The 25,095-nt window shown below is 44.1% G+C and overlaps 1 protein-coding gene across 3 annotated transcripts in view; it reads right to left on the reverse strand.

Moving 5' to 3' along the window:
• MTCL1 (microtubule crosslinking factor 1) overlaps positions 1-25,095 on the reverse strand; it is a 133,216-nt gene that overhangs the window by 100,788 nt on the left and 7,333 nt on the right. For all 3 annotated transcript variants that reach the window (XM_055125793.1, XM_055125794.1, XM_055125795.1), the window contains exons 2-3: positions 22,804-23,028; positions 20,180-20,338 (exon numbers count right to left, since the gene is read on the reverse strand). In XM_055125793.1, coding sequence (XP_054981768.1) covers positions 20,180-20,338; positions 22,804-23,028 — 384 coding nt within the window. The remainder of the gene's footprint in view (positions 1-20,179; positions 20,339-22,803; positions 23,029-25,095) is intronic.

The following is a 25,095-nucleotide window of genomic DNA, read 5'->3' on the forward strand; positions in this document are numbered from 1 at the left end:
TCGCTGAAGACATTTCTCCGAACCCTAACTATCTAAAATTTTAGAATTCCAGGAGTTGCAAGAGCAGCTGCACAACATCTTATGCTATTCATATCAGGCGATGCAGAATAACTTATCTAGCATCTGCCTTTTTGGCAGGTTTGAGTGGTGGCGAGAAAGTGCAGGAGAATGGTGGTGGGAAGGTGTAAAGGTGGTGGGACTGGTGTTGAAATATTGAATGTAATCCATTATTGTGAACAACTTTATGAAAATAAATTTAAAAAAAAAAAAGAAAATGGGGCCCAGGGCTAATCAATGAAGCTCTCAGATTCACTGGGATGGCTGAGGAGGGGGATCTGAATTCACACAGAGTAAGAAAGGAGAAAAGAGAGCTTTTCTTGAAGACATACACCACAGCCAAACAAACCCTTCTTTGCGACTCCAGGAGCCCACACCATGTCAAGGCCAAATGCAGGCTGATCCTAGCACATGCTCATGTGCAGCTGCCACCAGGATTCTGCTCCAGTGAGGGGCTGAGGAAAGAATATCAAGGGGTTGGAAGAAGGGCCATTGTGCTGGCCTTTGAGCCTAGTCTCTCTTAACCATCAGTGCGCAATGAGAAGCACTTTGAGCAACCAAGGACACTTGGCAATACCCATAGATGGTTTTATTTCATCACCACATATGTAATGTAGGGTAGGTGTACCTGTATTTAGTGGGCAGTAGCCATGAGACAGGGAACGATCTCATTACTGATATCCACAGAACCACGCCGAGGAATTCCAGCCATAAAATTCATCTTCTCAAGCACCCCACACCTGAGGTTCCAATGATGTGATATGCCACATGGGCCAAGTCACATAGGTAACCTATAAATAATCTTGCTCAAAACTAAATCTGAAATGGCTCAGCTCCACAACTAATCTTAAAAAGAACATGCTGCAGACTCTTCCCGGGTTGTCTGGTCTGGCTGAGAACTCTGGGGCCTCCTTGGAATGAGGCCAGGTAGATTCCCCTCTGCCTGAAGGCACAGCAGCCCACGGTCACTCCCTCTGACACAGAAACAGCCCAGCTCCCCAGCTGAGCCTCATCAAACTTCCAAGCCATCAAGTTGTTCCAGCATCATGGCTCCTGGAGTGTGCAGCCATATATGCAGCCACACAACACCTCCAAATTTCATAGTACTGTCAGCCCAGTAGGAGCACAGCAAAGCTGATGAGAAAGTTGTGTTGGAGACTACCAAACTCACTGTGTGAAAACAGTAATACAGAAAGCTCAACTAGCACCAGCCAGCCCCATAAATCCTCAGACAATGACTCAGTAAGACCACTGTGATATATAACAATGATCACAAATTGACTTCTGTTCATCTAAGTTTTGATAATTCCATTTGCCTTTGTGTTGCTACAAAATAATATGAATTAAATTTGTTTGTGCCCGCTAAGGATATGGGCTGAAGTGGTAGGCAAACTGGGGACATAGGTGGAAAGAAAGTCACACTGGTAGTGGGATTGGTGTTGAAACATTAAACACCTAAAACAACTGTATTATGAACAACTTGGTAAATCATGATGCTATAATTAAAGTATATAGTAGAAAGAACCAGTGAGGAAAAAACCTAACTCCTATCCCTGGGCCGGAAATACGGCCCAGTGGTAGAGTGTGTTCAGCTGAGCACTGTGAAAACAAATAAATGCATATGTAAATAAAGCAATAAATCACAACCCAAACCAAGAAAGAGATACAGGAAACCTCCTGGAAACAAACAAAAAACCCCAATGTTCCCTCCAAACTGAGAAGTGAAAGACAAGCCTGGTCAAAACCAGACACGGGGTCTTTTAGCCAGGGGGAAAGTCTTCAGGTCCCATGAGAGAGTTCCTGTGACTTTCCTTTAGTGAAAATGGCTGAAGGTTTTGATCATTGGGCCAGGAGGTAGCCAGAGTGGCTGGGTGCAGGCTTTGCATGAGGGAGCCTGGATTTGAGTCCTGGCACCGCTGGTCTCCTGAGTACTGTCAATAGCAACTCCCAAGCGCAGGGCCCAGAGTAGTCTGTGAACACTGCCAGGAGTGGCCCCAAAACTAAAAGCAAAACAAATAAAGCACTTGATGATCAAAAGTGTTTTAAACACATGCATTTGACCAAAATAGACAGGCACTTGAACCTACAGTGATGTCCTCTTTAAACTCTAAGATTTCTGATGGCTTATAAAAATGATAAAAAGGTTTTTTGGAAGTAAATTTAGTTCCCTCTTTTGTGCAAACAATCATTCACTGATGCCCCTGGGCAGCCTCACCTCCAATATGGTTACTCATGGTTCCTGCTACAAGGAACGTGGGGTGCCTTGACGCCTGCCCCACTGCCTTCCCTTTGGCATCTCTCCAGCTCCCAGCCCCTCTCATTCCCACATCACCAGCCAGAAGACACGATGCAGAGAGGGAAAATAATGGACAAGTGTGCAAAATTTAATAATTAAAGAGAAGCATGTGCTTGTAAATAAATATCATTTTGCTTGGGCAACCAGCTCACATGAGCATCCAGTGATATTCAGTCGATATTCAAATGTCAGCCATCTAAGAATACACCCCACATATTCTCCATTCCCTGTTGCATGAGGCTGCTGTGGGTCATAACAAAGAGCACCTGCAATACTGGGGGTCAGATGGGACCCCAGTCATGCCACACAAATATTCTTTAAGAAAAGGAATTGGCTCATCTAGAAGCCAGGAACACTGTTGAAAGGACTGAGCATATGCTCTGCAGGCAGAAGGTCTGTACTTGATCCCCGAGAACATAAAGTCCCCTAAACACTGCTGAAAGCAAGCCCAAAGCAAGGAATCCAAAGTAGCCCCTGAGCACCACTGAATGAAGCCTCCAAACAGCAACAAATTTAAAGGATTACCTTGAAACCTAGGTTATAGAAATGATGACAAGGAAGGAAAGAAACTGAGCAGGGAGGACAGGAAGAGGCATAACGGAGGTAATACGGGTAGGGGTCAGGGGCCTCGGGCACATCGGTGGTGTAGAGGGGAGGTCTATGCATATATCCAAACCACAGAGTCCACAACTCTGAAAGCAGAAGATCCAAACCACAGCAACCAAACTTCTAAAATGTGCTGTTAAAGAGGCTGGGAGTGTTGGGGAAGGAGCCTGGGGTCATTGGTGGAACTAACACTGGTGATAGGATTGGTGTTAGAACACTGTATGCCTGAAACTCTATTATGAATAAATTTTTAAATAACAGTGACTTTTGTTTAAAACACTTGTAATCATCAAAATAAATAAATAAATAAATAATAGTGACTTTAAAAAAATTAGCCAACCGAACAATCTTCACACACTTTACTCTAAGAAACTTTTTTGGATCATTTTTAGCAGATTATTCATAATAAGCAATACAAAATAAATTATTTTGGTTCTGCTTTGAGAGCAGGGTTTGGGATTCAGAACGGAAACATTTGAAACATGGTGGTGGGAAGGTGTAATGGTGGTGGAATTGGTATTTGAATATCAAATGCAATCAAATATTGTGAAGAACTTTATAAAAATAAAATATTTTTTATAGCAAACTTGTATAAATAAACCATGAAGGAACATTCCCTGGGAGAGCTGGGCACTCTTGATTCATTCTCAGAGGAGCATCCTTCCATCATATTCAACACTGACTAATCAACTGCTCGCTACCAAGACTTTCTGAGTGACTGTATTACACGATACATAGCTGGTATCTTTTCAATGCTGAGTAAGTTTTGATGACTAGGGGAGAAAGTGAAAACTGCTGATGAGGCTCTACTTCAAATCTTTCAACTTGATGAGTCAGAGAAAAGCCAGGGGCCGGAAGAAGGCTCAGTGGTTAAAGAATGAGACCGAGAGCGGTTCTAGAGGGGACTGGAGTTAATAGTACAGTAGGTAGGGCACTTGCCTTGCACCTAGCCAACTTGGGTTCAAACCTCAGCACACTATATAGTCACCTGAGCACACCAGGAGTCATCCCTGAGCACAGAGCCAGGGCTAAGCCCTGAGCACAGTCCAGTGTAGCCTAAATTCGTGTGTGTGTATGTGTGTGTGTGTGTGTGTGTGTGTGGTTCTAGAGTGCCCTGTAAGTGAGACATCATGAGTTCAATCCCCCACAGTGCTGTATATACCAAGAGTACCCCTGGAAGTCCTGCTCTTTCTGCCTGGTAGCTCTGCAAAGTTCCCCAGAACTGCAATCAATTTTCAGCCACACTGCAGCCAAGTTTGTGAAAATAGCACAACCCCGGGCATGGTCCCAAACTATCACAATATCAACAGAGGGCAGGAAGTGAGGGAGGAAGGTATGCCAAAAGGCATTCCAGGTAGCAGCAAATATTCAGTGTATTTCCTAAGCGTCTTGACTTCTCTCTCAGTTCTGCACTTGAGGATAAAAGTTCCCTAAATTATATCACATCAATAACACCACTTACATCAGATGGAAAGACTGTCATTCTTGAAAAAAAAAAGAAGCATTTCTATTTCTACCTGTAGCACCAACTTCCTGGGGGAGTAAAATGGTCTTATTTAGGAATTCTGAGGGAGAGGAGAGAGGAGAGAATCCCATACAGCAAAAGAAAGGGACGGCACACCTTTAGGTTGGGGGGCAGCCAGTTCTGGGGTGCAATGCACCACAGTACAGTCTGAAGACTCTTCACTGCCTACTGAAAGTCTAAAATTACTTGTCAATAAGCACTCTGTCTATAATTAGATTGGATCTTAAGAAGGACAATGCACTTATTTTGTGAAATCCACAACACCCCCCCACCCGAGTGCTGAAGCTGCAGATGGCACTGCCCTCCACCTTTCACAGTGCAAGGGCAGTGCCAAGCTAGATCTCCAAAGCCAAAGGTTATGTATGCTGAGGGCTGCTGGCACAGCAGTCCCGTGTCCCAGTGTCCATCACCTTCCTGAAAGATTACCTATGCAGCCACAAGCCAGTGTGGGAGCAGCCGCAGAAACGCATTCAACCCCCAGCCTTGCCATAAAGAAAGAAGAAAATTAATCCCATCTCAAACCCCAGAGGGAGCAACCTGGGGTAACACAACCCCAGAGATGCCTGGGCCTGGCAAAATGTTCTGGAAGTAGCTTTGCTTATCGCTAACCAAATAAAGTGATTTTCTGACCCACAGTCATCATTGTTTAAAAAGAAAGAAACTTGGCCAAGAGTGGACATACTGGTTTACAGAACTGCTCAGAGCTAATCATTTACAGAATCGGAAATTCCTCACCAAGATATTTCTAAATACTGCTATGGCTCTTTTCCCAGGGGAAAAATAAAGATGATAACACCTCTACTCATTCAACAAATATTTACTGAACACTTGATAAGGGCAAGAATGCATAGATACACTTACATGTATCATTAGGCAGAGATGGTGCCGAATGACCGTTTCCATCTCCAAAATGCTACTAATGGATTAAATGAGATTCTTGAACTGCTGATTGGAGAAGCATCATACTGAGCACTTTTAAGAAAGTTAAATAACTAGCATAAGGTGCATTGGCAGAGATTAATGGAACAGAGAAGAGAGCCCGGAAATAGTCTGCACAAATATGCCCAGTTCATTTTGACAAAGGTGAAAAAATAGTGAAATGCTGGAAAGCCCGTCTTTTCAGCAAGCAGTGTTGGAGTGGGAGCCTGAGAAGCAGGTAGGAAGCTTGTCTTGCACACAGCCAGCTATGCCTCTGCCTCTGGCACTACACAGGGTCCTCCAAGCCCTGCCAAGGGAAATTCTTGAGCACAGAGCCAGGAGCAAACCCTGAGCCAGCTGGGTGTGTCAAAAAATCCCCCCCCAAAAGAAGAAAGGAAAGAAAGAAATAGTGCTGGAGTAATTAGACACGCATGGGCAAAAAATTCACTTTGGCTTCCTCATTCTACCTTGTGCAAAAATGAATTCAAAATGGGCCTTGAACTAAGAAGTAAAATGTGAAAGTGTCAAACTCAAAAAAGAAGAAGAAAATATTCAGAATCTAGGGCAAGGCAGGGAACTGTTAGAATTGATGCCATAAAAGGAAATATTTATAAAATGAACATCGTTGAAATTAAAAATATTTTCCCTAAAAAAAGACCCTGTTGAAAAGATGAAAGACAAGTTATAAAGTGGGAGAAAATATCTGCAAACTATTTATCTGACAAAGGACTAAAATGTAGACCCCAGTAAGAAATCTCAAAATTCAACAGTGAAATTTTAAGAACAATAGAATAAACAGGCATCTATTTAGATAATGGGCAAATGACATGAAAAGACATTTGACCAAAGAGGATACGCACATGGCAAATATCACTGTATTACTGTATCACTGTCATCCTGTTGCTTATTGATTTGCTCAAGCGGGCACCAGTAATGTCTCCATTATGAGACTTGTGGTTACTATTTTTGGCATATCGAATATACCATGGGTACTTTGCTGTGCGGGCAGGATACTTTCGGTAGCTTGCCGGGCTCTCCGAGAGGGACGAAGGAATCAAACCTGGGTCGGACACATGCAAGGCAAATGCCCTACCCCCTGTGCTATTGCTCCAGCCCATATTGCTCCATGGCAAATTTGACAGGAAAAAAATCCAGCCTCTTTCATCATTGATAAAAGCAAATTAAAACTCCAGTATGAGAATGGCAGCAGTAGTGCACCTGCAAAGAGGCTTCTGCACTGCTGGCAGCAATGGCACACGGCAGGAATTCTGGACAGCTCTAGGCTCTCAGGAAAATGGGACAGGCCTGGGCCAGCCCAGCAGGCAGGATGCTGCTCGTGCCCTTCCTGGCACCAGCTCCGATGGCAGTCAGCTCCAGCTCCTGCCACTGGGGATCCCCAGCACAGGGCCTGGTCTGTTTGACCTCCGCACCCTATCACCAAAGCAACAATCCTAATGACCACAAAGGGTCAAGTTCATCACATATGTGGAGATATATCTATTTATAAAGAAAATCATGGAGGCAGCAACTGCATCACCTACGAACAAAGTTCCTGGACTCACATTCCCACAAAATCCTAAACAGTAACATTCACAGCAACTTTATGCATAATAGGCCCAAGCTTGAAAAATTTCAGAGGTTCTCCAACAAGTAAATGGTCCAAAATGCTCTTACATTCATACCCGGAACACTACTCAACAGAAAAAGGGTAGATTCCAAATTCACATAAGAACCTAGATGAATTGCTAGACATAAGCCCCGAATTTGGAGTCGGAGAAATAGTACAGTGGATAAGGTGCTTGCCTTGCAGGCGAGACTGACTGAGTTCTATCGCCGCATCACATATGGGCTCTGGAACTCTGCCAGAGGTGGTTCCTGACTGTAGAGCCAGGAGTAACCCCTGAGAAATGCCAGGTGTAGTCCCCAAACAAAACCAAAAAAGTCTCCAAACTAATCTGACCTACAGCCCCCTTTGCAGATACATTACCTACCCCTCAAAATCCACCTGCTCCCTCATCGCTCCCAAGGCTACTAGTGCCCCCTGGACCATTTTAACAACCCTAACCCCCTCCTCACCTTCCCAGCAAGGGCAGAGGAAACACTGCTCTAGAGAATGAATGACACTGAGCGAAAATAGTCCCCAGATGTGATGCCCTGCATGAGCCCATTTATGTAACACTGGAAATGATACCAGGTCCAAATGGAGTACACAGCCATGGTCGCCAGGGCGGAGATGAGGGTGAGGCAAAGTGGATGTGGGTCAGAAAAGGTCCAGAGGAGGCCTGAGGAAGGGGCCTCTTCAGCATCTTCACCGAATCGAGGTTCCTATCCTGCCTATAATACTGGGCTTAAGCTGGTGAGCTGTGATCACCGGAGAAAACTAGGGGAGGCTACATGGCCTAGGTTTTATCTCACACAAGTTCATTCATCGCTGCGAGTATCTCAAAGTCAAGGCAGGAGTTAAAAATAAATGATGCTGGGACCGGAGAGATAAGGTAAGGTGCTTGCCTTCATATATCCAATCCAGGTTCAATCCTGGCACCCTAAATGGTCCCCGCACCCGCAAGGAGTGATCCCTGAGTGTTGATCCAGGAGTAACCCCTAAGAATTACTGGGTGTGACCCCAAAACCAAGTAAACAAATAGCACCACACATCAGCCAGGCGGCAAGTTCCCAGTTTCATACAGAACCAGCTCTATCTCTGTCATGACCTGAACTCTGAACTTTCTTCCTCTATCATTTTCTCTGCCTCCAGTATTTTCTACAATCATAATAATGGTTTCAGGAAAACATCTGTAAGAGTTATCCAGAGAGATGTGGAAGGCTCCTGTGAGAGATGGCACTTCTGGGGGCTTGGGGAGAATGAGGAGCATTTCAATGGGCGGAGGTGGGAACCTGGGGGCTTTCCGGGGGGGAAGCACAATGGAGCCAAGAAGAAGGGTGGGGAAGAAGGGCCCCTCGGTTAGGAGGGCAGGGTGGAAGGCAGGTCCGGAAGACGCGGAGTCCATCTGCAGAGGTCAATCGTACCCTCGGTCAGCCTATAATTTTCTCAGGAGAGATAAAAGGAGCTTAATAAAGACTTCTAAAAGCAGAAATTAGTTTGACGAGAAGCGTAAATGGGTCAGAGAAAGGTAGGGGAGCCCTTGCTCGCTGACCCTCAGAGAAGGGAGCTGGGGGCTGCTTCATTCGCATCCTGGACGGAGGCTACATCCTTGTTGGATCTGGACCTCAGGCCCGAAGGAGAGGAGGGGCAGGAGCTGGGCTCCAGTCTCTGCCCAACTGCCAGCTAACAGGCTGCGTGCCCCACCCCTGCAGAGGCCGCTCAGGGTGTGGAGCGATGGAGTGGCCGAGTGACCTCCCCTCAGGGACTCTGAAAGCTCTTGAACTGGTCCTCAGGCACTGGGGCATGTGCACAGCCTCAGCAGACTGCTGCCACAGGCTCAGCGGCCACTGTCCCTACTTCCGGGGCCTCCTTTGTTTCTCAACAGTTTTCTTTATTTTTAATTAAAAAAAAAACTGGGGCAGAGGGGTGCCACACCTGCTGTTGCTCAGGGGTTACTCCTGGTTCTGCTCTCAGAAATTATTCCTGGCAGTGCTCAGGGGACCACATGGAGTGCTAAGGATTGAACTCTGGTTGGATGCATGCAAGACAAATGCCCTACCCTCTGTACTATCACTCAAGCCCCAACATACAGTTTTTTCCTTTCCAACATGAAAAAATATATAGATCAAAGCGGGGGGAAAAAATCCTGCTCTAATGATAGAATCTTGCAAACAAGAGAAACAAAAGCCTCCAGGACAGTGGAGCTGGACAAGCCCTCAGCTCCTCAGTCCCAGCCACATGCTACCACGACAAAGCAAAGAAACAGACCCTAGGCCTCACAGAAGGCAAGGCAGCGGCTGGTCAGGGCCCAGGGAGACCGCGCTCTGTGCAGGGCCACAGGGGTCCACCAACCGACCCACACCTTCCTATGGCCCGACCTGTATTCTGAGATGGTCCCGCTGATCAGAACGGACTATGAGGGGTCCTGCTTCTTCCTTTCCAGCAGCAGCAAGAAACAGGCATTAGTACTGTTGCTAGCCATTTCAGTGAATACCACACCACCCGCCAAAACTATCTTCTCATCCACCAGAGCTTCCAGCTACAGCTCACACTTAAAGCATTCAAAGCCAGCCATGCCCAATCTCCCTGGTGCTCACCCTCTGCAGCCAGCAGCCCACTGGCTGATGAAGCTCTAGGGCCCTTTTCCCGGGCTCCTTCTCTGCCTACACCTGCCCAGACGCTGCATGCCCATGTGCCCCAGCCCTTTCTCAAGTTTCTGCCTGGGGAAAGATTTCACCTGATTCTTCCTGCTCCTGGTCTTTAGCCCTTTCTACCACCTTAACCACATAGCAGCCACATAAGAGAGAGGACACGGTATTTCTCCCCACTTCTACTTTCCTAACTCAAGCCATTCTGTGCCCACCCCAGCCTCTGCCACTGTACGACTTGCAAATGAGACCAAGTGTTACTTAGTACTTCTCAGGTGCACCAGAGAACCAGTCAAGCTAATACATAAAGCTAATACCCTGCCTTGGGTTGGAGTGACAGCACAGCAGGTAGGTATTTGCCTTGCATGCAGCTGGCCTGGGTTCAATCACTGGCATCACACATGGTCCCCTCAGCCCCACCAAGAATGATTCCTAAGTGTTGCCAAGTATGACTCCCAGAACTACAAATAAACAAACAAACAAAAACTTCCTGCCTCTATGGACAGGGTTGCTGGTTGCCCCTCCAGGCACTGGCCAGTCACTGGAGATGCCATGTGATGAGGCCTCTGTCAGTGACACTTGAAACTGGCTCCTCAGAGCAAATCTGTTCCTTCTGAAAACCAAAGTCCAGAAGCACAGATAGTATTATCATTATATTAAATTGTAGAATAACAACAATAAGCCACTGATGATACCTTTACATCCCTGTTTATGGCTGCCTAAGAGAAGCCTCACCACTGTAGACAGAAAGTAGAAAGACACTACCTTGCACTATCTCGCTATATTAGAGCTAGTGTAACAAGAGTGCCATACGAGTGGCTTACAAAGTTTTCATTTCTCATGGTTCTGGAGGCTGGAGAATTGAAGAACATGGGACTGGCAGGTTCCCTGGTTCATGGAGAGCTGTCTTCTCACTGAGCTGGACTGGCGGGACGGGCAACACATTCCCTGGGTCATGAATTCTCAGACGTCACGAATCTCCTTCATGAAGATTCCATTCACACAACCTAATTACCTCCCGAAGGACCTACCTCCACACAGAATCTCACTAAAGATCAGGATTTAATTAGGATTTAATATACGAAAGGGGGTTGGGTACAAGCATTCCATCTAGAGCAACTCCCTAGTTCTGAGAAGACAGGGACAGAAAAGCCCAATACAGAAAAGCCACAAGGGGAAAACAGGAGACTGTGTGAGTAGCAGGGTAGAAAGAACCAGAGAGAAAGACAGAAATAGGAGAGCTGAGTCATGGGCTGAGAGCTCCTGGGTCACTTGTGGGGCTTGAGAGCTCTTCCTGACCCTTGAAGGGTCACATCCTGTTTTGGCATCAAAGTCTACTAAACCATCACACACACACCCCTTGAAATGACAGCAAGAAATGCTAGAGAAAACATGACAAATAAAAATGTATACATGCACAACTCATATTAAAAAACAAAGCAACATTCCCTTAGTATGAGAAATCTATGCATAAGGATGAAAAACCAGGGTCAGGACAAAGTTACACATTAAGGAGCAGTGTGTAGGAGGGAATGATAGAAGTTTCCAGACCCAATTTATGGCCCTGGTAGCTGAGGGTGGGAGAAGAACCTTTGATTATGAGCTTGCTCAAGAAACCCATCAAAGAACTATGTCCCACTAAAAGGGGACATAAATCTCTGGGGTGAGTGTGAGGGGAACACTGAGTGAGGGCGAAGATCTCCTGTGAAGGACAAAGTACAATAGCCTGTGTCACCTTCGAGTCTACTGTCAGTTTCACATAGTCCATTTGGCACATGAATCCACAGCCAAAAATGAAGATTTGTATTTGGGCCAAAGGTACTCCCAAGGCCTCTCACTAGACTCTCAACAGATTAACAAATACCATGAAATGCCCGCTCTGAGGAGCCCCTCATAAAACTCTCCAGTTTGACAGCACAAGAGTGAGTAATGTGACAGAGAGAATTAGTAGCACCAAGAACTTGTGATAAGAGAGCAGAGTGAAAGAAATTAGGACTTTAGAATATCAGCAGTTTTAGGGTCAGAGAGATAGTGTAGGGCTAAGGCGCTTGCCTTGCATGTGGCTGATCATGGTTCGATCCCCAGCAACCCCACACTGTCCCCTGAGCACTGCCAGGGGTCACTTCTGAGCACAGAGCCAGGGACAACCTCTGAGTATGACTGGGTGTAACTCCAGCACCCACCCCCAATTTTTAAAAAATTAAGATGTTGAAGATATAAGAGAACAAATAAGAGATAAAGAAGAAACTGAAACAGAACAAGCAAGCTATTTACTTCTAGAAATGAAAGGTGAGCACATTAAAATAAAAATATAATGGATAAATTTAAAAACAGACAAGAAATGATAAAAGTATCTAGAACACAGAATGGAAAGATGAACTATTTGAAAAACAGAAAGAACAGTTAAGTGACAAGGAAGCTGGAAAAAGAACAGCCCAGTATGTCCAGAGAACACTAACCGAAATTCAGGGAATGCGGCCAAACATGAAGCAAAGCCATAATTTCACGCTGAACACTCTTCAAAGAGTGAAGATGTTCCAGATTTAACAAAAGCCATAAAGATTCATGTTATCAATGAGGATTTTTTTTGTTTGTTTTTTGGGCCACACCCAGTGATGCACAGGGGTTACTCCTGGCTCATGCACTCAGGAATTACTCCTGGTGGTGCTCAGGGGACCATATGGGATGCTGGGAATAGAACCCAGGTCGGCCGCGTGCAAGGCAAACGCCCTACCCGCTGTGCTACTATCACTCCAGCACCTATCGCTGAGTTTTGAGCAAAATAAAACAAATCTAGATCTATCACTTTGAAATTACAGAATACCAAATTCAGGGAGAAAATTACAAAAGTAGCCCCAGGAAGTACAGATTATTTACAAAAAAAAAAGAAGAAAGAAGAAAGAGGGGGAGGGGAAAAAGTGGAGGGGAAGGTGGAGGAAAAGAAGAAGCAGAAGCAGCTGCAGCTAATTCAAATACTACTGGGACTCTTGATAGGAAAATAAAGTCAAAAATATCAAAGTGTTTGAATTCTATGTCTAGCTAAGTCGTTTTCATAATTGTATCTGAAATAAAAGCATTTCCAGCTAATACATACATTTTTCTAAAATACCAATAAAAATTAATAAAGTAATGGGCCTAGGAGACAGCTCAGAGCAAAGGTTGAGTGCGTCTGCTTTGCACGTGGGAGGACCAGCTTCCATCCCCGGAACAGATGGTCCCTGAGCACTGCCAAAGGGCTACCACTGGGCACCAAGACAAGAGCAACTCATCATGAGTGTGATTCAGATAAAAATTTTAAAGGAAAGGAAATAAAAAGAAATAACTAATAAGAAAAAAATTCAGAGATAAATGGTTGGAAAATTTTTATGTGAATCTAAATAAGCATAAGCATCATGAGACAAATATAGTGTGTGGGGGGGATTAGATAATTTTTAAAAGTTGAAATTAAATGATTCTAAAATGAGAGCAACAATATGTGAGACAGGAGTTGCTCGGAAAGGAAGCTTTCTTTTTCTTTTCTTTAAAAAAATATTTTGGGGGGCTGGAGCGATAGTACAGCAGGTAGGGCATTTGCCTTGCATGCGGCCGACCCGGGTTGATACCCAGCATCTCATATGGTCCCCCAGCACCGCCAGGAGTAATTCCTGAGTGCAGAGCCAGGAGTAACCCTTGTGCACAGCTGGGTGTGACCCAAAAAGCCAAAAAAAAAAACCATTGCGGGGCAATGACTGGCGCGTGGGAGATCTCGGGATGGCGCGCTCTCTGCCCAGACTAGACCCGAAGCAGCTGCACATGAACAGCTCCTCTGCTCCTAAAAGGCCATGATCTGGGAAGCCTATTAACTACTTTCGGCACCCAGCGGCTTCTTACAGAAATGCTTCTAAACTGTGAACTGAGCTGCGACCCCATGCCACCCCAGGAGGGGAAAGGTTTTTCTCTCGGCTTTTCCTTTCCATGGTAGCGGTGGTGGCGTGGGTGGCCACGTGGCGACCACCATCTTATAGAGCCTACTAACTGGAGGTACGAGCTTGCAGTGACGCAACTTCTGGCAGAAATTTCTCTGGACTTAATTACTAAAATACCAGAATTCCAAAACCCTGTGGCCACTGTTATGGCCACGTGACCTCATATACTCTTCATTCTCAGCAATGGAAAACAAATTATCCAATGATGCCTTTCCAGCAGGTTTGATTGTTGGGGGAAAATTCCAAATAATAATAGTGAATTTTCTGCTGAAATATTGAATGTAATCAAAGTATAGAGAGAGTGAAGTGAAGATCATTAGCCACACAGGTGGAGTGGTGGGGGGATGGGAAGCATACTGGGGTTCTTGTGGTGGAACATGTGCACTGGTGAAGGGATGGGGTTTGAGCATTGTGTGTCTGAGACTTAAACCTGAAAGCTTTGTAACTTTTTTCATGGTGATTCAATAAATAAGTAAATAAATAAATAAATAAATAAACGGAAAAAAAATTGCAGGGAGGGGGCTGCACCTGGTGATGCTCAGGGCTTATTTCTGGCTCTGCACTCAGGAATCAATCCTGGCAGTGCTTGGGGGACCTGGGGATCAAACCTGAGTGAGTGATGTGTAAGACAAGCACCCTACCTGGTGTTTTATCACTAGGCCCCTGGAGGAGGCACATCCAACCCAATGGTGCTCAGGGGTCATGCCTGGCTAGGCTTGGGATCATATGGGTTAACAGGGAATCAAACTTCAATTGGCTACATGCAAGGCAAGTACCTTATCCACTATACTATTTTTCTAGCCCCTAAGTCAAAGCTTTTTAAGACACTTACATTGTTCAGGAAAAAAGTAGAGATAATGTAAGTTTTAGGTATTAAGTCAAGTGTGCATGTTAAATGTTAAGAGAAATCATTAAAAGAATACTGATATATATCCTCTTTAGCAGCACACAAAATAATATTTACAGAGTGCATAACTTCAGAACCCTCAGAGAGCACAGGAAAATTTAAAAAATCAAAGAGAAATCAACATTTAAAAACTAGGAGGAGATGTCATAGAATACAAAGAGTATAAAATGAAATGACAGATTTCAATTTAATTGAAATGACAGATATGAAAATGAAAATGACAGATAAATTCAATTACATCAATAATCACTATAAATGCAAATGGATAAAATTCATAAATTTAAAAGAGAGATTATCAAATTCCAATTTTAAAATGTAGATATACATTTCTTTCATAAAAAATACAACTGAGGGGCCGGAGCGATAGCACAGCGGGTAGGGCGTTTGCCTTGCACGCGGCCGACCCGGGTTCGATCCCCAGCATCCCATATGGTCCCCCAAGCACTGCCAGGAGTAATTCTTGAGTGCAAAGCCAGGAGTAACCCCTGAGCATCGCTGGGTGTGACCCAAAAAGCAAAAAAAAAGAAAAAAAAACTGAAGCATACTGACATAGAACAAGAAAAACTAAAAGAATAACAAAAAAAGCTACAGTAGGCAAATATCAACCAAAATAAACTTTGTATCAAAGACAAAAATCAAACAAAGTATATATACAATGAAGCAACAAGTAAAAGAGATCATTGACAAAAAATAAGGGAAATAATTCAAAAAGAACAGTTAGTTCCAAGTCTGCATGCATTAAAAAGTATAGCCTCATAATACATACAGAAAATCTGATGAATTAAAAGAAGGGAATTTAAATGTATCACTCCAGTTCATTAAATTAAACTTTTTTGAAATTATGACTAAAGTTTGAAAGGTTGAAATCTAATGGGTTTAAATTTTAGTCTTGATCCCCAAACTAGCAGATGCATAATCTTCTCAAATACTCGTGAAGTATTAACAAAGTCAAATGACTTATCAGATACAAAAGAAATCTCAACCAAGCATGGAGAACTAGTAATATCTCCTGAAAGGTGATGAAAGGCGTCATCTTTCACAGGAACTATTTGATAGCTGGTTTCCTGTGGTTATATTCCACAATCCTAGTTCACTGGAATGATCTAGAACATATCTGTCTCTTGTGTCAACTAACTTGGCTGTTTATCATTTGTATCTAGCATGTACTAAGGACTCAAAAAAAAATACAAAAACAACTTGGCAGAATGCAATAGTGTTGGGTGGAAGAACTTGAGCAATTTTTTATGAAGTTGAAACTTAGGTAAAGTTAATCATTTTCAACATACCATCTTATAGAGTTGAACACTAGAAGAAATACACTTCTCTACCCCCAAATGACAACAAAAACAACAAAAATGAGTTTGCACAAATGGAAGGGGCTGTAAGTGTTTGTTGCAGAGAATATGGCATATGTAGGCACAGAAGCCAGAAGGTCAGGCAGGTCACTGGAAGCTGGTTAACTGACAGGGCCAAGGAGTTAACACTGCCAGTCTTCCTTATCTCATTTATCAGTGGAGAAAGTGACTTCTACAAAAACACAGCTCTATTGTGCAAAGACCCGAGGGCACAGTCTCTTCCCAGCCTTCCAGCTGCTTTGCTTTAGCTTCAGGGTTTACCGCCATGGGAAACCCAGCAAGGCAGCAGGATGGGCCATGCAGGACAGGCCCTCTGTGTCATCTGAACAACTAGGATCCAAGGCAAATGTAAACAGAGTAACACTAACAGATTTGGGAGGGGAGAGGGTAGGGTAAGAGAAGATAAAAATAGAAAAAGGAAAAACTAGTAGTTGGACATAACTTGAATGCATTTGATTCCAAGTACTGGCTCTCAAATATCCCTTTGAGAGGAGATTAGCAAAAGGATAGTGAGAACAGCAGAGGTGAAAAACTTTTACTTGGGGTTTAAATGAACCATTTTTAAATGTGCAATTCATTAACATTTAGTACAATGAGAATTTGTCGCCTGAATGGTTTCAAAACATTTTCATCACCTGAAGTGAAATCCAGTATTTTTCTTAAGCAGTTGGTTCCCTGAGCCTCAGCCTCTGAAATCACTGACCTGTTTCCTATCTAAATGGGTTTACCTTGTTTGGCTATCTCCTATAAGTGGAATTATTCAATGCCTGGCTTCTTTTACTTAGCATATTTTTGAGGTTTATGCAGTTAAGTGACAAAAAATAATTTTAGCAAAAACAGATTGCAGAGGCTGGAGTGATAGCACAGTGGGTAGAGCATTTGCCTTGCACGAGGCCGGCCCGGGTTCGATTCCCAGCATCCCATATGGTCCCCCGAGCACCGCCAGGAGTAATTCCTGAGTGCATGAGCCAGGAGTAACCCCTGTCGAACGCCGGGTGTGACTCAAAAAGAAAAAAAAAAACAGATTGCAGAATCAAAAGCACAAGGTAGGAATTGAGAGTGGGCAGCAAACGAGGTAAAGTTAATTGCCATCCACTAAGACCTGGGTGGATGAAGGACACAGCACCAGTAACACCAAGGGGCAAGGCAGAAGCCAGTGTAGATGGTAGAGCAGGCAAGGCTGTTTCTGAACATAAGTAAGAAGGGCTGGGAGAAACCCACATGAAGAGGTCACAAGGCAGATGAAAATACAGATTATAGGAGTAATCCCCGCCGCAGCCACTGCACTGAGGAGGTACAGATTGGTGCTGTTTCACTGCCCTCTGGGGCAAAGGGGGCACACAACATCTGCAACTAGGTTTAGCGTTTCGACACATACTCAGGCAGACAGATCATCCTTGCAGTTTTCAGCATGTGAAATTTATCAGATTTAAGAGGTGAGCAATAACGAGCAAGGGGAGAAAGGAGGGGGAGGGGGTTACTCTTACCACAGAACAAGTCTGAAAAGAGAAAAAACACATTCACCAAAGACGGCAGCTGGCATTTCCCAATCACCATTTCTTCCCACCACCTTTGAACCTGGTATCACTTGATTCTATCATTTTCTGCTTCCAGCACATTCTGCAAGCAATTCAGCCTGCCTCATTTTGCGATTCATTTACCTGTTGAGTATAAGTATGCAGTCCTACCAGTCTGACTGCGGCTCTGGAGGTAAAATACTTACTGTATTCCAATTGAGCAATCGCTCTGAGTAACTGTAATCCACAGAAATGGGAGGGATGGATCCCTCCACTTTCTCATCTCACATCCGCCTGAACACTCAGAGCTCTCTGAACACTCACTTCATCCTTGCCTAGCTGTGACTCTCAGGAATCATATTTTTCCCAAAGACCTATTCATATCTTATGCCAAATCTGACACAAATTCACTTAAAGGTGTAGAAAAGAATCTGTGACTGATAAAAGTTTATCTATTCAGTTACATATATTTATTTACATGGCTATACAATTTACATACTGAAACACAAACATACACACATATTAAATTTGCCAAAGGAGAGCTGGAGAGATAGCAGAACAGGTAAGACACTTGCCTTAGATGCACCCGACTCAGGTACCATATATGGTCCCTCAAGCCCTGCCAAAAGTGAGCCCTGAGCACAGAGCCAGAAGTAAACTCTAAGCACCGCTGGGTGTGGCCCCAAAACAAAACAAAAAATGACCAAGTATAATTCTAGGGCTGGAGTGATAGTACAGCAGGTAGGGCATTTGCCTTGCATGCAGCCAACCATGGCTCGGTCCCCAGCGTTCCATATGGTCCCACAAGCACGGCAAGAGTGATCCTGAGTGCAGAGCCAGGAATAACCCCCCAACACTGCTAGATGTGGCTCAAAAACAAAACACCAACAAAAAAGGACCAAGTTGTTTTTCTACATTTTTAAGGAGAAACTCACAAGAGAAATCTTAAGAAAATCTTAAGATATATCTTCTGGCAAACTTGGACAAGAAGGGGAAGTGAATCACCAGGACTCCTGAGTGTAGAAGTAAGAGATCTTTGATGGGGGAGAAATGAAGCCTCCGGGCTTGAAGATTAATATGCGTATAAGGTAAGGGGTCAGGGTTACCCCCAATAAAAGGAAATTCTCAGAATATACTTTGAAATCTTCCTCTGTGAAGCTCAGGGTCCCCTGGCGAGCAATCACAGCACTGCCTTGTCACCTGCACACATGCCCTCCCCCAGCAAGGATCCTACAGTCACTCACAGGACTTCCTGTCCCATGATCTCAGAACTAGAGGCACATTGGTGGGAAAGGGACTGATGGAAGACAAAGATAACACAGAGTGGGTTCAGTCGGTAGTGAAAGCATGCAAATAATTTACCCAGACCCAAAATGCTTAGGAAACTGAGGGGGATAGCTGGGGGCCATTAGGGAGGTGTCATAGGACTGACTTTAAAACAGAAGAGCTGAGTGCAAGGGAGGGAACTGAGACAGATGCTTCGCATGTGAGAGCCCAGATTTGAGCTCCAGCACTGCAGGATCTCCCAATCACTATTCACAGTGCCCCCCCAACACACATTCACACACACTCACACATACACAAGTATTGCCACCTGTCATACCACTTGTTTAGCCCAAAATGAAATAAAATGTAACTGAAGTACTAAGTTGAGGGTGGCTGAGGAGAGACGTCACAGAGATGAGAGGGGAGAGAGAAACCCCCAGTCCCGCAGATCTGGGAAGCCAAGTGCGAGAAAAAGCAGCAGAGGCTGACGGTGTGCAGTGTTTTTCTGCTGTAACCTATTTGCTTTGCTCCCCAGGACAGAGCTGAACCTCAAAGCCCTTGAGGGCAGGGCTTCAGCTGTGTCCTGAGGATCTGCTGCAGGTCGACAGACACCAGTGGGAATGACTGTGACTCAGGAAACTTGTCCCAAGCAGCAAAATGAGTGTGTTAACTGCGAAAATGTAGCTTTAGCCATCACCTAAAAGCCATTTCTAAATAAACGCTCTGCTTTAATTTTATAATGGAATTCAACAACAAAATAGGACTTGTAATACTCTATGCAAGTGAATATATATTCATACATATATATTCAGCTTTCTAGACCACTTTGCTATAACACATGCACTCCCTAAATTTTTAATGTATGCATTTTTTTGTCTGTTTGAGTTTTGGGACCACACGCAGCAGAGCTTGGGGTTGCCCCCCAGGTGGTGACCTGGGGATCAAACGGTGTCAGGAACCCAGGCCTCACACTCTACCACTGGGCCACTTTTCTGGCTCCAAAATTAGCATGTTTAAATCCAATTAGCTAAATAATAGGTAGAGGAAGCACTAATAACTTAACTGTTTACACAGCCTTAATAGATAGTCTTATAACATATCCAGCGCTTTGGAAGAGATGACTCAAGAAAAATAGCTCTGGTTAAATTATGTATTCTAGCAATAATAGACCCCAACTTAAACACATAAAAGAAATTAATAACCAGCTCATCTGCATGAAATTATTTTTTAAAATAGCTTTAGACTAGCATTCAACAAGACTTATCAGCAAAGGGCCACATAACAAACAGTTTAGACTGCAAGCCACATGCAATCTTTGGTCACAGTCAGCCTATTTATTTTGTGTGGTGGTGGTCCCTCGTGTTGTTTATAGTGTCATCCAAACCACACAAATCATATTCAGTTCCCAGGCGAAAAGAGGTGGCAGCTTGCTCTAGGCTCCACCAAGAAGGGGGTCCATAGAGCCCCAAGCTCCTCCCATGTGAAGCTGAGAGGTATCCCCCCACTTGTGGTTTACCTCCTTCAGCCTCTCCAGTTCATTTTGGAGGGCCTGTTTGGATATTTCCACTTCAATCATCTGCTGTCGGAGAGTTTCATTTTCATCTTCAGCTTTAGCACGCTTTTCCTCCACGGTTTCAAGTTCATGGTGCAATCTGACAGATACATCTTTGGCTACCTGCATTGATAATGTTCAAATATTATCAACATATATTATCTTGATAGTGACCAAGATAATTGTCAGGATATATATTTATATATTTCCAGACTCTAATGCCTAACACAAGTGGTATCTTACATTGCATGCTCTTGCAATCTGCTTTCCTTCTTTGTATATTATAGGCTTATTTTAATATCAATAAATTCTACTTTACATTTTTAAAAGTAAATAGTGGAGACTACTTGTTTAAAACATGAAAACCACCAATGAACAAAAATATGACTTAAGCTGCACTGAATGTCTTAACTACTTATCGAATATCATCATGAATGCCAATTCTATGCAGGCACACATACTTTTTAAATGAAAGATTAGAAACTATTGTTGTCATCAACAACATCAACAATAAACATTTTGTTCTCTTAGGTAATACCAGACCAAGATGCAAAAATAAATAAACAAATTCTGTTTGCAGTCAATATTTGAGGTATTCAAGTTGTAAACGGGCAATTGTGGTAAAATACTTGAATGTTAAAAGCAGTTAAACATGTTTTACTTTCTAAATAAAATGAGAAAAAAGGCTTTGCAAAAGAAATAATTACCCTTATGTCACGCTGAATGACATTTTGTTAATAGTTTATAAGTTTGATAGAATTACAAAGATTCTTGTCCTATTATCACAATGGAAAACTTGAAGGGAGTTCTTTCGGAAGTACTGCCATCCCATAATAAATAGGGCATTTTTCATTATTAGTCTCTATATATATGATTTGATAATCAAAGCCTGAGAGAAGCCAGGCTACCTGGTAAACCAGTAAATGTACCAAGTCTGGGTCCCCTTCACCTCACCCTCATTTCTGCCAAAAGTTTGCAAGAACACTTTGGCCATCAGACCCCTAAATTCTCCTTCAGCTGAATCATCACTTCATGGGTCTCGCTTGGGTTATGATGATTCCAGGGAGCCTATCTCTAGAAACTTAAAGAACAACTAAAGTATTATACAGCTATGGATAACTTTAAGATATTTTGATATTAAAATATCCAATATTAAAATAGAAATGGAAAAAAATTAAAAAATAAAATACCAATATTTTAATCTATTGATAATCAATAGATTGCAGCAAGGAAGGTGCAGGGGTTAGGACCATATCTATTTGTGCGCAGGACTTACTTCCGGTTCTGTGCTCAGGGATCATTCCTGGTGGTGGTCAGGGACCACACAGGGTGCTGGGAGGACCACATGTGAACCGGGGTCAGCTACAACAAGGCAAGAACTTTAATCCCTGTATTTTCTCTCAGTCCCCCAAATTAATAATTTTTAAAAAATATTTCAAGGCCAGGAGTATAACTCAGTGGTAGAGCACTTGCCTTGCATACATGAGGCCCTGACTTGATATTAGGCCCCATACACAAATATTACCAAAATAAATTTCAGATCTTTGGAAGACACTTCTATATAATTGCCAGACATAATGGCAGATGATGAACCACAGAAATACTACAGGGGGCAAGGGGTTTGCATTGCAAGTGGCTGATCCCAGCTCAATTCCTGGTACCATATGGTTCTCCAATCACTTCCAAGAGAGACTCCTGAGCACTCCTGGGTGTGGTCCGAATCAGTCTCCCCAAAAATCAAAAGCAGGACTGGAGAGATAGTACAGGGATTGAGATACTTCTCTTGCATTCAGCCAACCCTGGTTCAATCCTGCGCATCACAACATCTCCCAAGCACCACTGGCAGTGCTCCAAGCCTGCAGCCAGGAGCAGCCCCTGAGCACCATTGGGTGTGCCTTTCTCCTGAAAATCCAAATTAGCAATTGTTCCTTCTTTTCTTTTCTTTCTGTTTTTTGTTTAGTTTTGTTTTGGAGCCACACCCAGCTATGCTCAGAGATCACTCCTGGTGGTGCCTGGAGGACCATATGGGGTGTCGGGGATCAAACCCGGGTCAACCAATGCAAGGTAAGTGTCCTACCCATACTATCTCTCTCATTCTTTTTTTTTAATGGGGCTCCATTCAGCATCACTGGGGCAGCAAGGGCCTATTCTGGCAATGCTCAGCCCTGTGCTCCAAGCAGGATAATTTGGTACAGGCCCCAGCAAGTGCTTGGGACCAATAGGGCCACATCCAGCAGTGACAGGGATCAAACTGAGGACCTCACATATGTAAGGCATGTGTTCTGTCATTTGCCCTGTCTCCTCAGCCCTTATATATTTTTTAATTGTAGAGTCATTCATATCATTTCTTTCATTTTTTTTAGGTTTTAAGATTACAGATTGCTTGACAAACTGAATCCTAGGTGGTCATTGCCACATGACCACACATGCCTATGAGGCAAGAGTGAACTCAGAATGTTTGTGCGAGGACCTGCTGAGAAAATAGGTGAGCAGGAGAAGCGTGTATGCGCAGGGGCCCAGGACTGCATCTTCAGGCCTGAGATCAGGTCCAGAAGCCCTGCTGGGACGCCACGCCCCTGCTTATTCACCTTCAGGTCCTGCTCTAGGCTGCGGATCAGCTCTCCGTCCACCTGCCCCGTCTCAGCCACTTTCAGGCTTTTCTGCTCGGCTTTCCTGAGGCGGTACTGTAGGATTCGGCAGTTCTTATTAGCACGGTCCAGTTCTCGCCGCAGCTCCTGCAGCTGGTAAACGTCTTCCTCCAGGTAACTGTCCCTCATCTCTTCCATTTCAGCACGGAGTTCATCCAGCTCATCCTACACAAGCCAGACAGAGAACGGATCAGCAAAGTCCACCAGAAACCAAGGTGTCTGCCCTGCACCCGAGTCAGTCAGTAGGGTTTCCAATTGCCCGGCACACGTCCCCACCTGGTGGGAGAGCAAAGGGGCCTCAGCAGAGGCCAGCATGAGAAAACACCCACCTGAGGTCTGTTCAAGTCCTACGGCTCCAGAAACAAATAGAGCACAACAGCCTGGATTATTCACTGCAGCCTCTCGGAATATGCTCCTCACCATGTTCCTTACATAAGCATATTCATACATGCAAATCAGCACCACAAACAGGGAAGCCTTCAGATTCAAACCCAGCACTGATCACAGAGCCCAACCAAGATCCTAGGCAGCCTTGGACAGATTCTGCCTTCAAGGAACATAAACTTTAAGTGAAATAACTGTGAATGGTCCTCAAATTATAACATGCTTACAAACATCCCTGAAATTCCCTTCCACAATACAAATCTCAGTATGGACTCTATGACTCACCGTTCTAAAGATAACTCCTTTTGCATCATTTCAGATACACATCGGGTTTTTTTCCATTCACCCAGCCTTCCTTTCCTGTCTCCATTCTACTCCGGCACTAATAAGAAAACACGGTGGTCACAGACAAACCCCTCTCTCTCCCCTCCTGGGGCCAGTGCAGTGCCCAGCACTGCCCAGCAGCCCTACCTCCCTGTGCTCGCGAGGCCAGGCCCACACTTCTCGAGGGAGCAGTGGCAGACATGGGCAAGTCAAGGCAGGGAGCTCCCTGCTTTCCCAACCCTCTCATCTCCCATGACCCACAAAGCTGCCCTTTCAGTGGGCAGTTCAGACCCCTCCTCCTTCTTCAGAGACCTCCAGGGGCATCTGTGCTGCTGCTCTCCCAGCCTCTCCCCTGTGTGGCTACCCCCAACCCCTCCATGGCACCTTGTTCTTGGGAAGGCCCTATGCCTGCCGACTGCCCCCTCCTCCCGCCCACTCTGGTCTTCCAACTTGCCTATTTTCTTCCTACCTCTTATCACCACCTAATGTTATTTGTGTTTCTTCCTACTCGTTCTTTGTTGCCCACATAAAAGGGTCAGTGCCTTTTGAGTGCTTCACTCCACTGTGCCTTCACAGAACCCAGAACAGGGTGAACCGCACATTAGATTCTCGATAAATATTTGTACAACAGATGAATACACTGGCAAACCAGTAAACATGCAGAAGCACCAGATCTTCAAGATGACAAAACTGGCTACAACGGCATCTTTGCTTTGTGTCCTAGTCTAATTATGTCCATTCCTTACCAAACCCATAGCAGGTAGCTGCCGTGTGTAAGAGATGAATTCTACAAAAGTATCACAAAGGATTGTAGTGAGGAGCACTTTGGGAAGGAAGGGATTAAAAAAATATATGCACTTGAGATTTTTTTATTTGTTTTATCACTGATAGTTTGAATGCCTCCCGAATGGGATTTCCTCAGTCATTCCCATTAATTTTCTTCAATTTACATGGAAGTTCAATAAAAGAGGTCTTGGGCCTCAGGGCCTTGAACTCCTGCCTTGCAAACACATGGCTGTAAGTTCAAATCCCCAGTGTTCAACATTCCATGAGGGTGATCCTAGCAACTTTACTATCTGGGATCCTGGTGCCATAACATCTGCTGTGCCACATGACATCTGCCACATCACAGCCAAGTGTGTACAAGCATTACAAAACAGCCTTGCAGCCCCCAGCAAGAACCACAACTAAAAAGATGTGGCAGCATCTTGCCCATGAAACACATCTGACCCAGATTAAATCCCCAGGACCAAATATGATCATTCATATGTTCACTCCACCAGGAGCATAGAGCCAGAAGTAAGGTATAGCTTAAAGAAAAACAAACAACAAAAAAGTCAGTCATTAGTGTCCGAAGTTACCTGTTAATGTAATGGAAATTCTTAATTGTGTTTTAAATTACTTTGCAGTGCAGGGATTGAACCAAGGATCTCATACATATATGCAAGCAAATTCTTTACCATTGAGCTATATGCTCTCTCAGCTGGAATGAAAGTCATTTTAAAATGCAAAACGAGACTGGAG

The sequence above is a fragment of the Sorex araneus genome, chromosome 2 (genome assembly GCF_027595985.1).
Source record: "Sorex araneus isolate mSorAra2 chromosome 2, mSorAra2.pri, whole genome shotgun sequence".
NCBI classification, from domain to species: domain Eukaryota; kingdom Metazoa; phylum Chordata; class Mammalia; order Eulipotyphla; family Soricidae; genus Sorex; species Sorex araneus.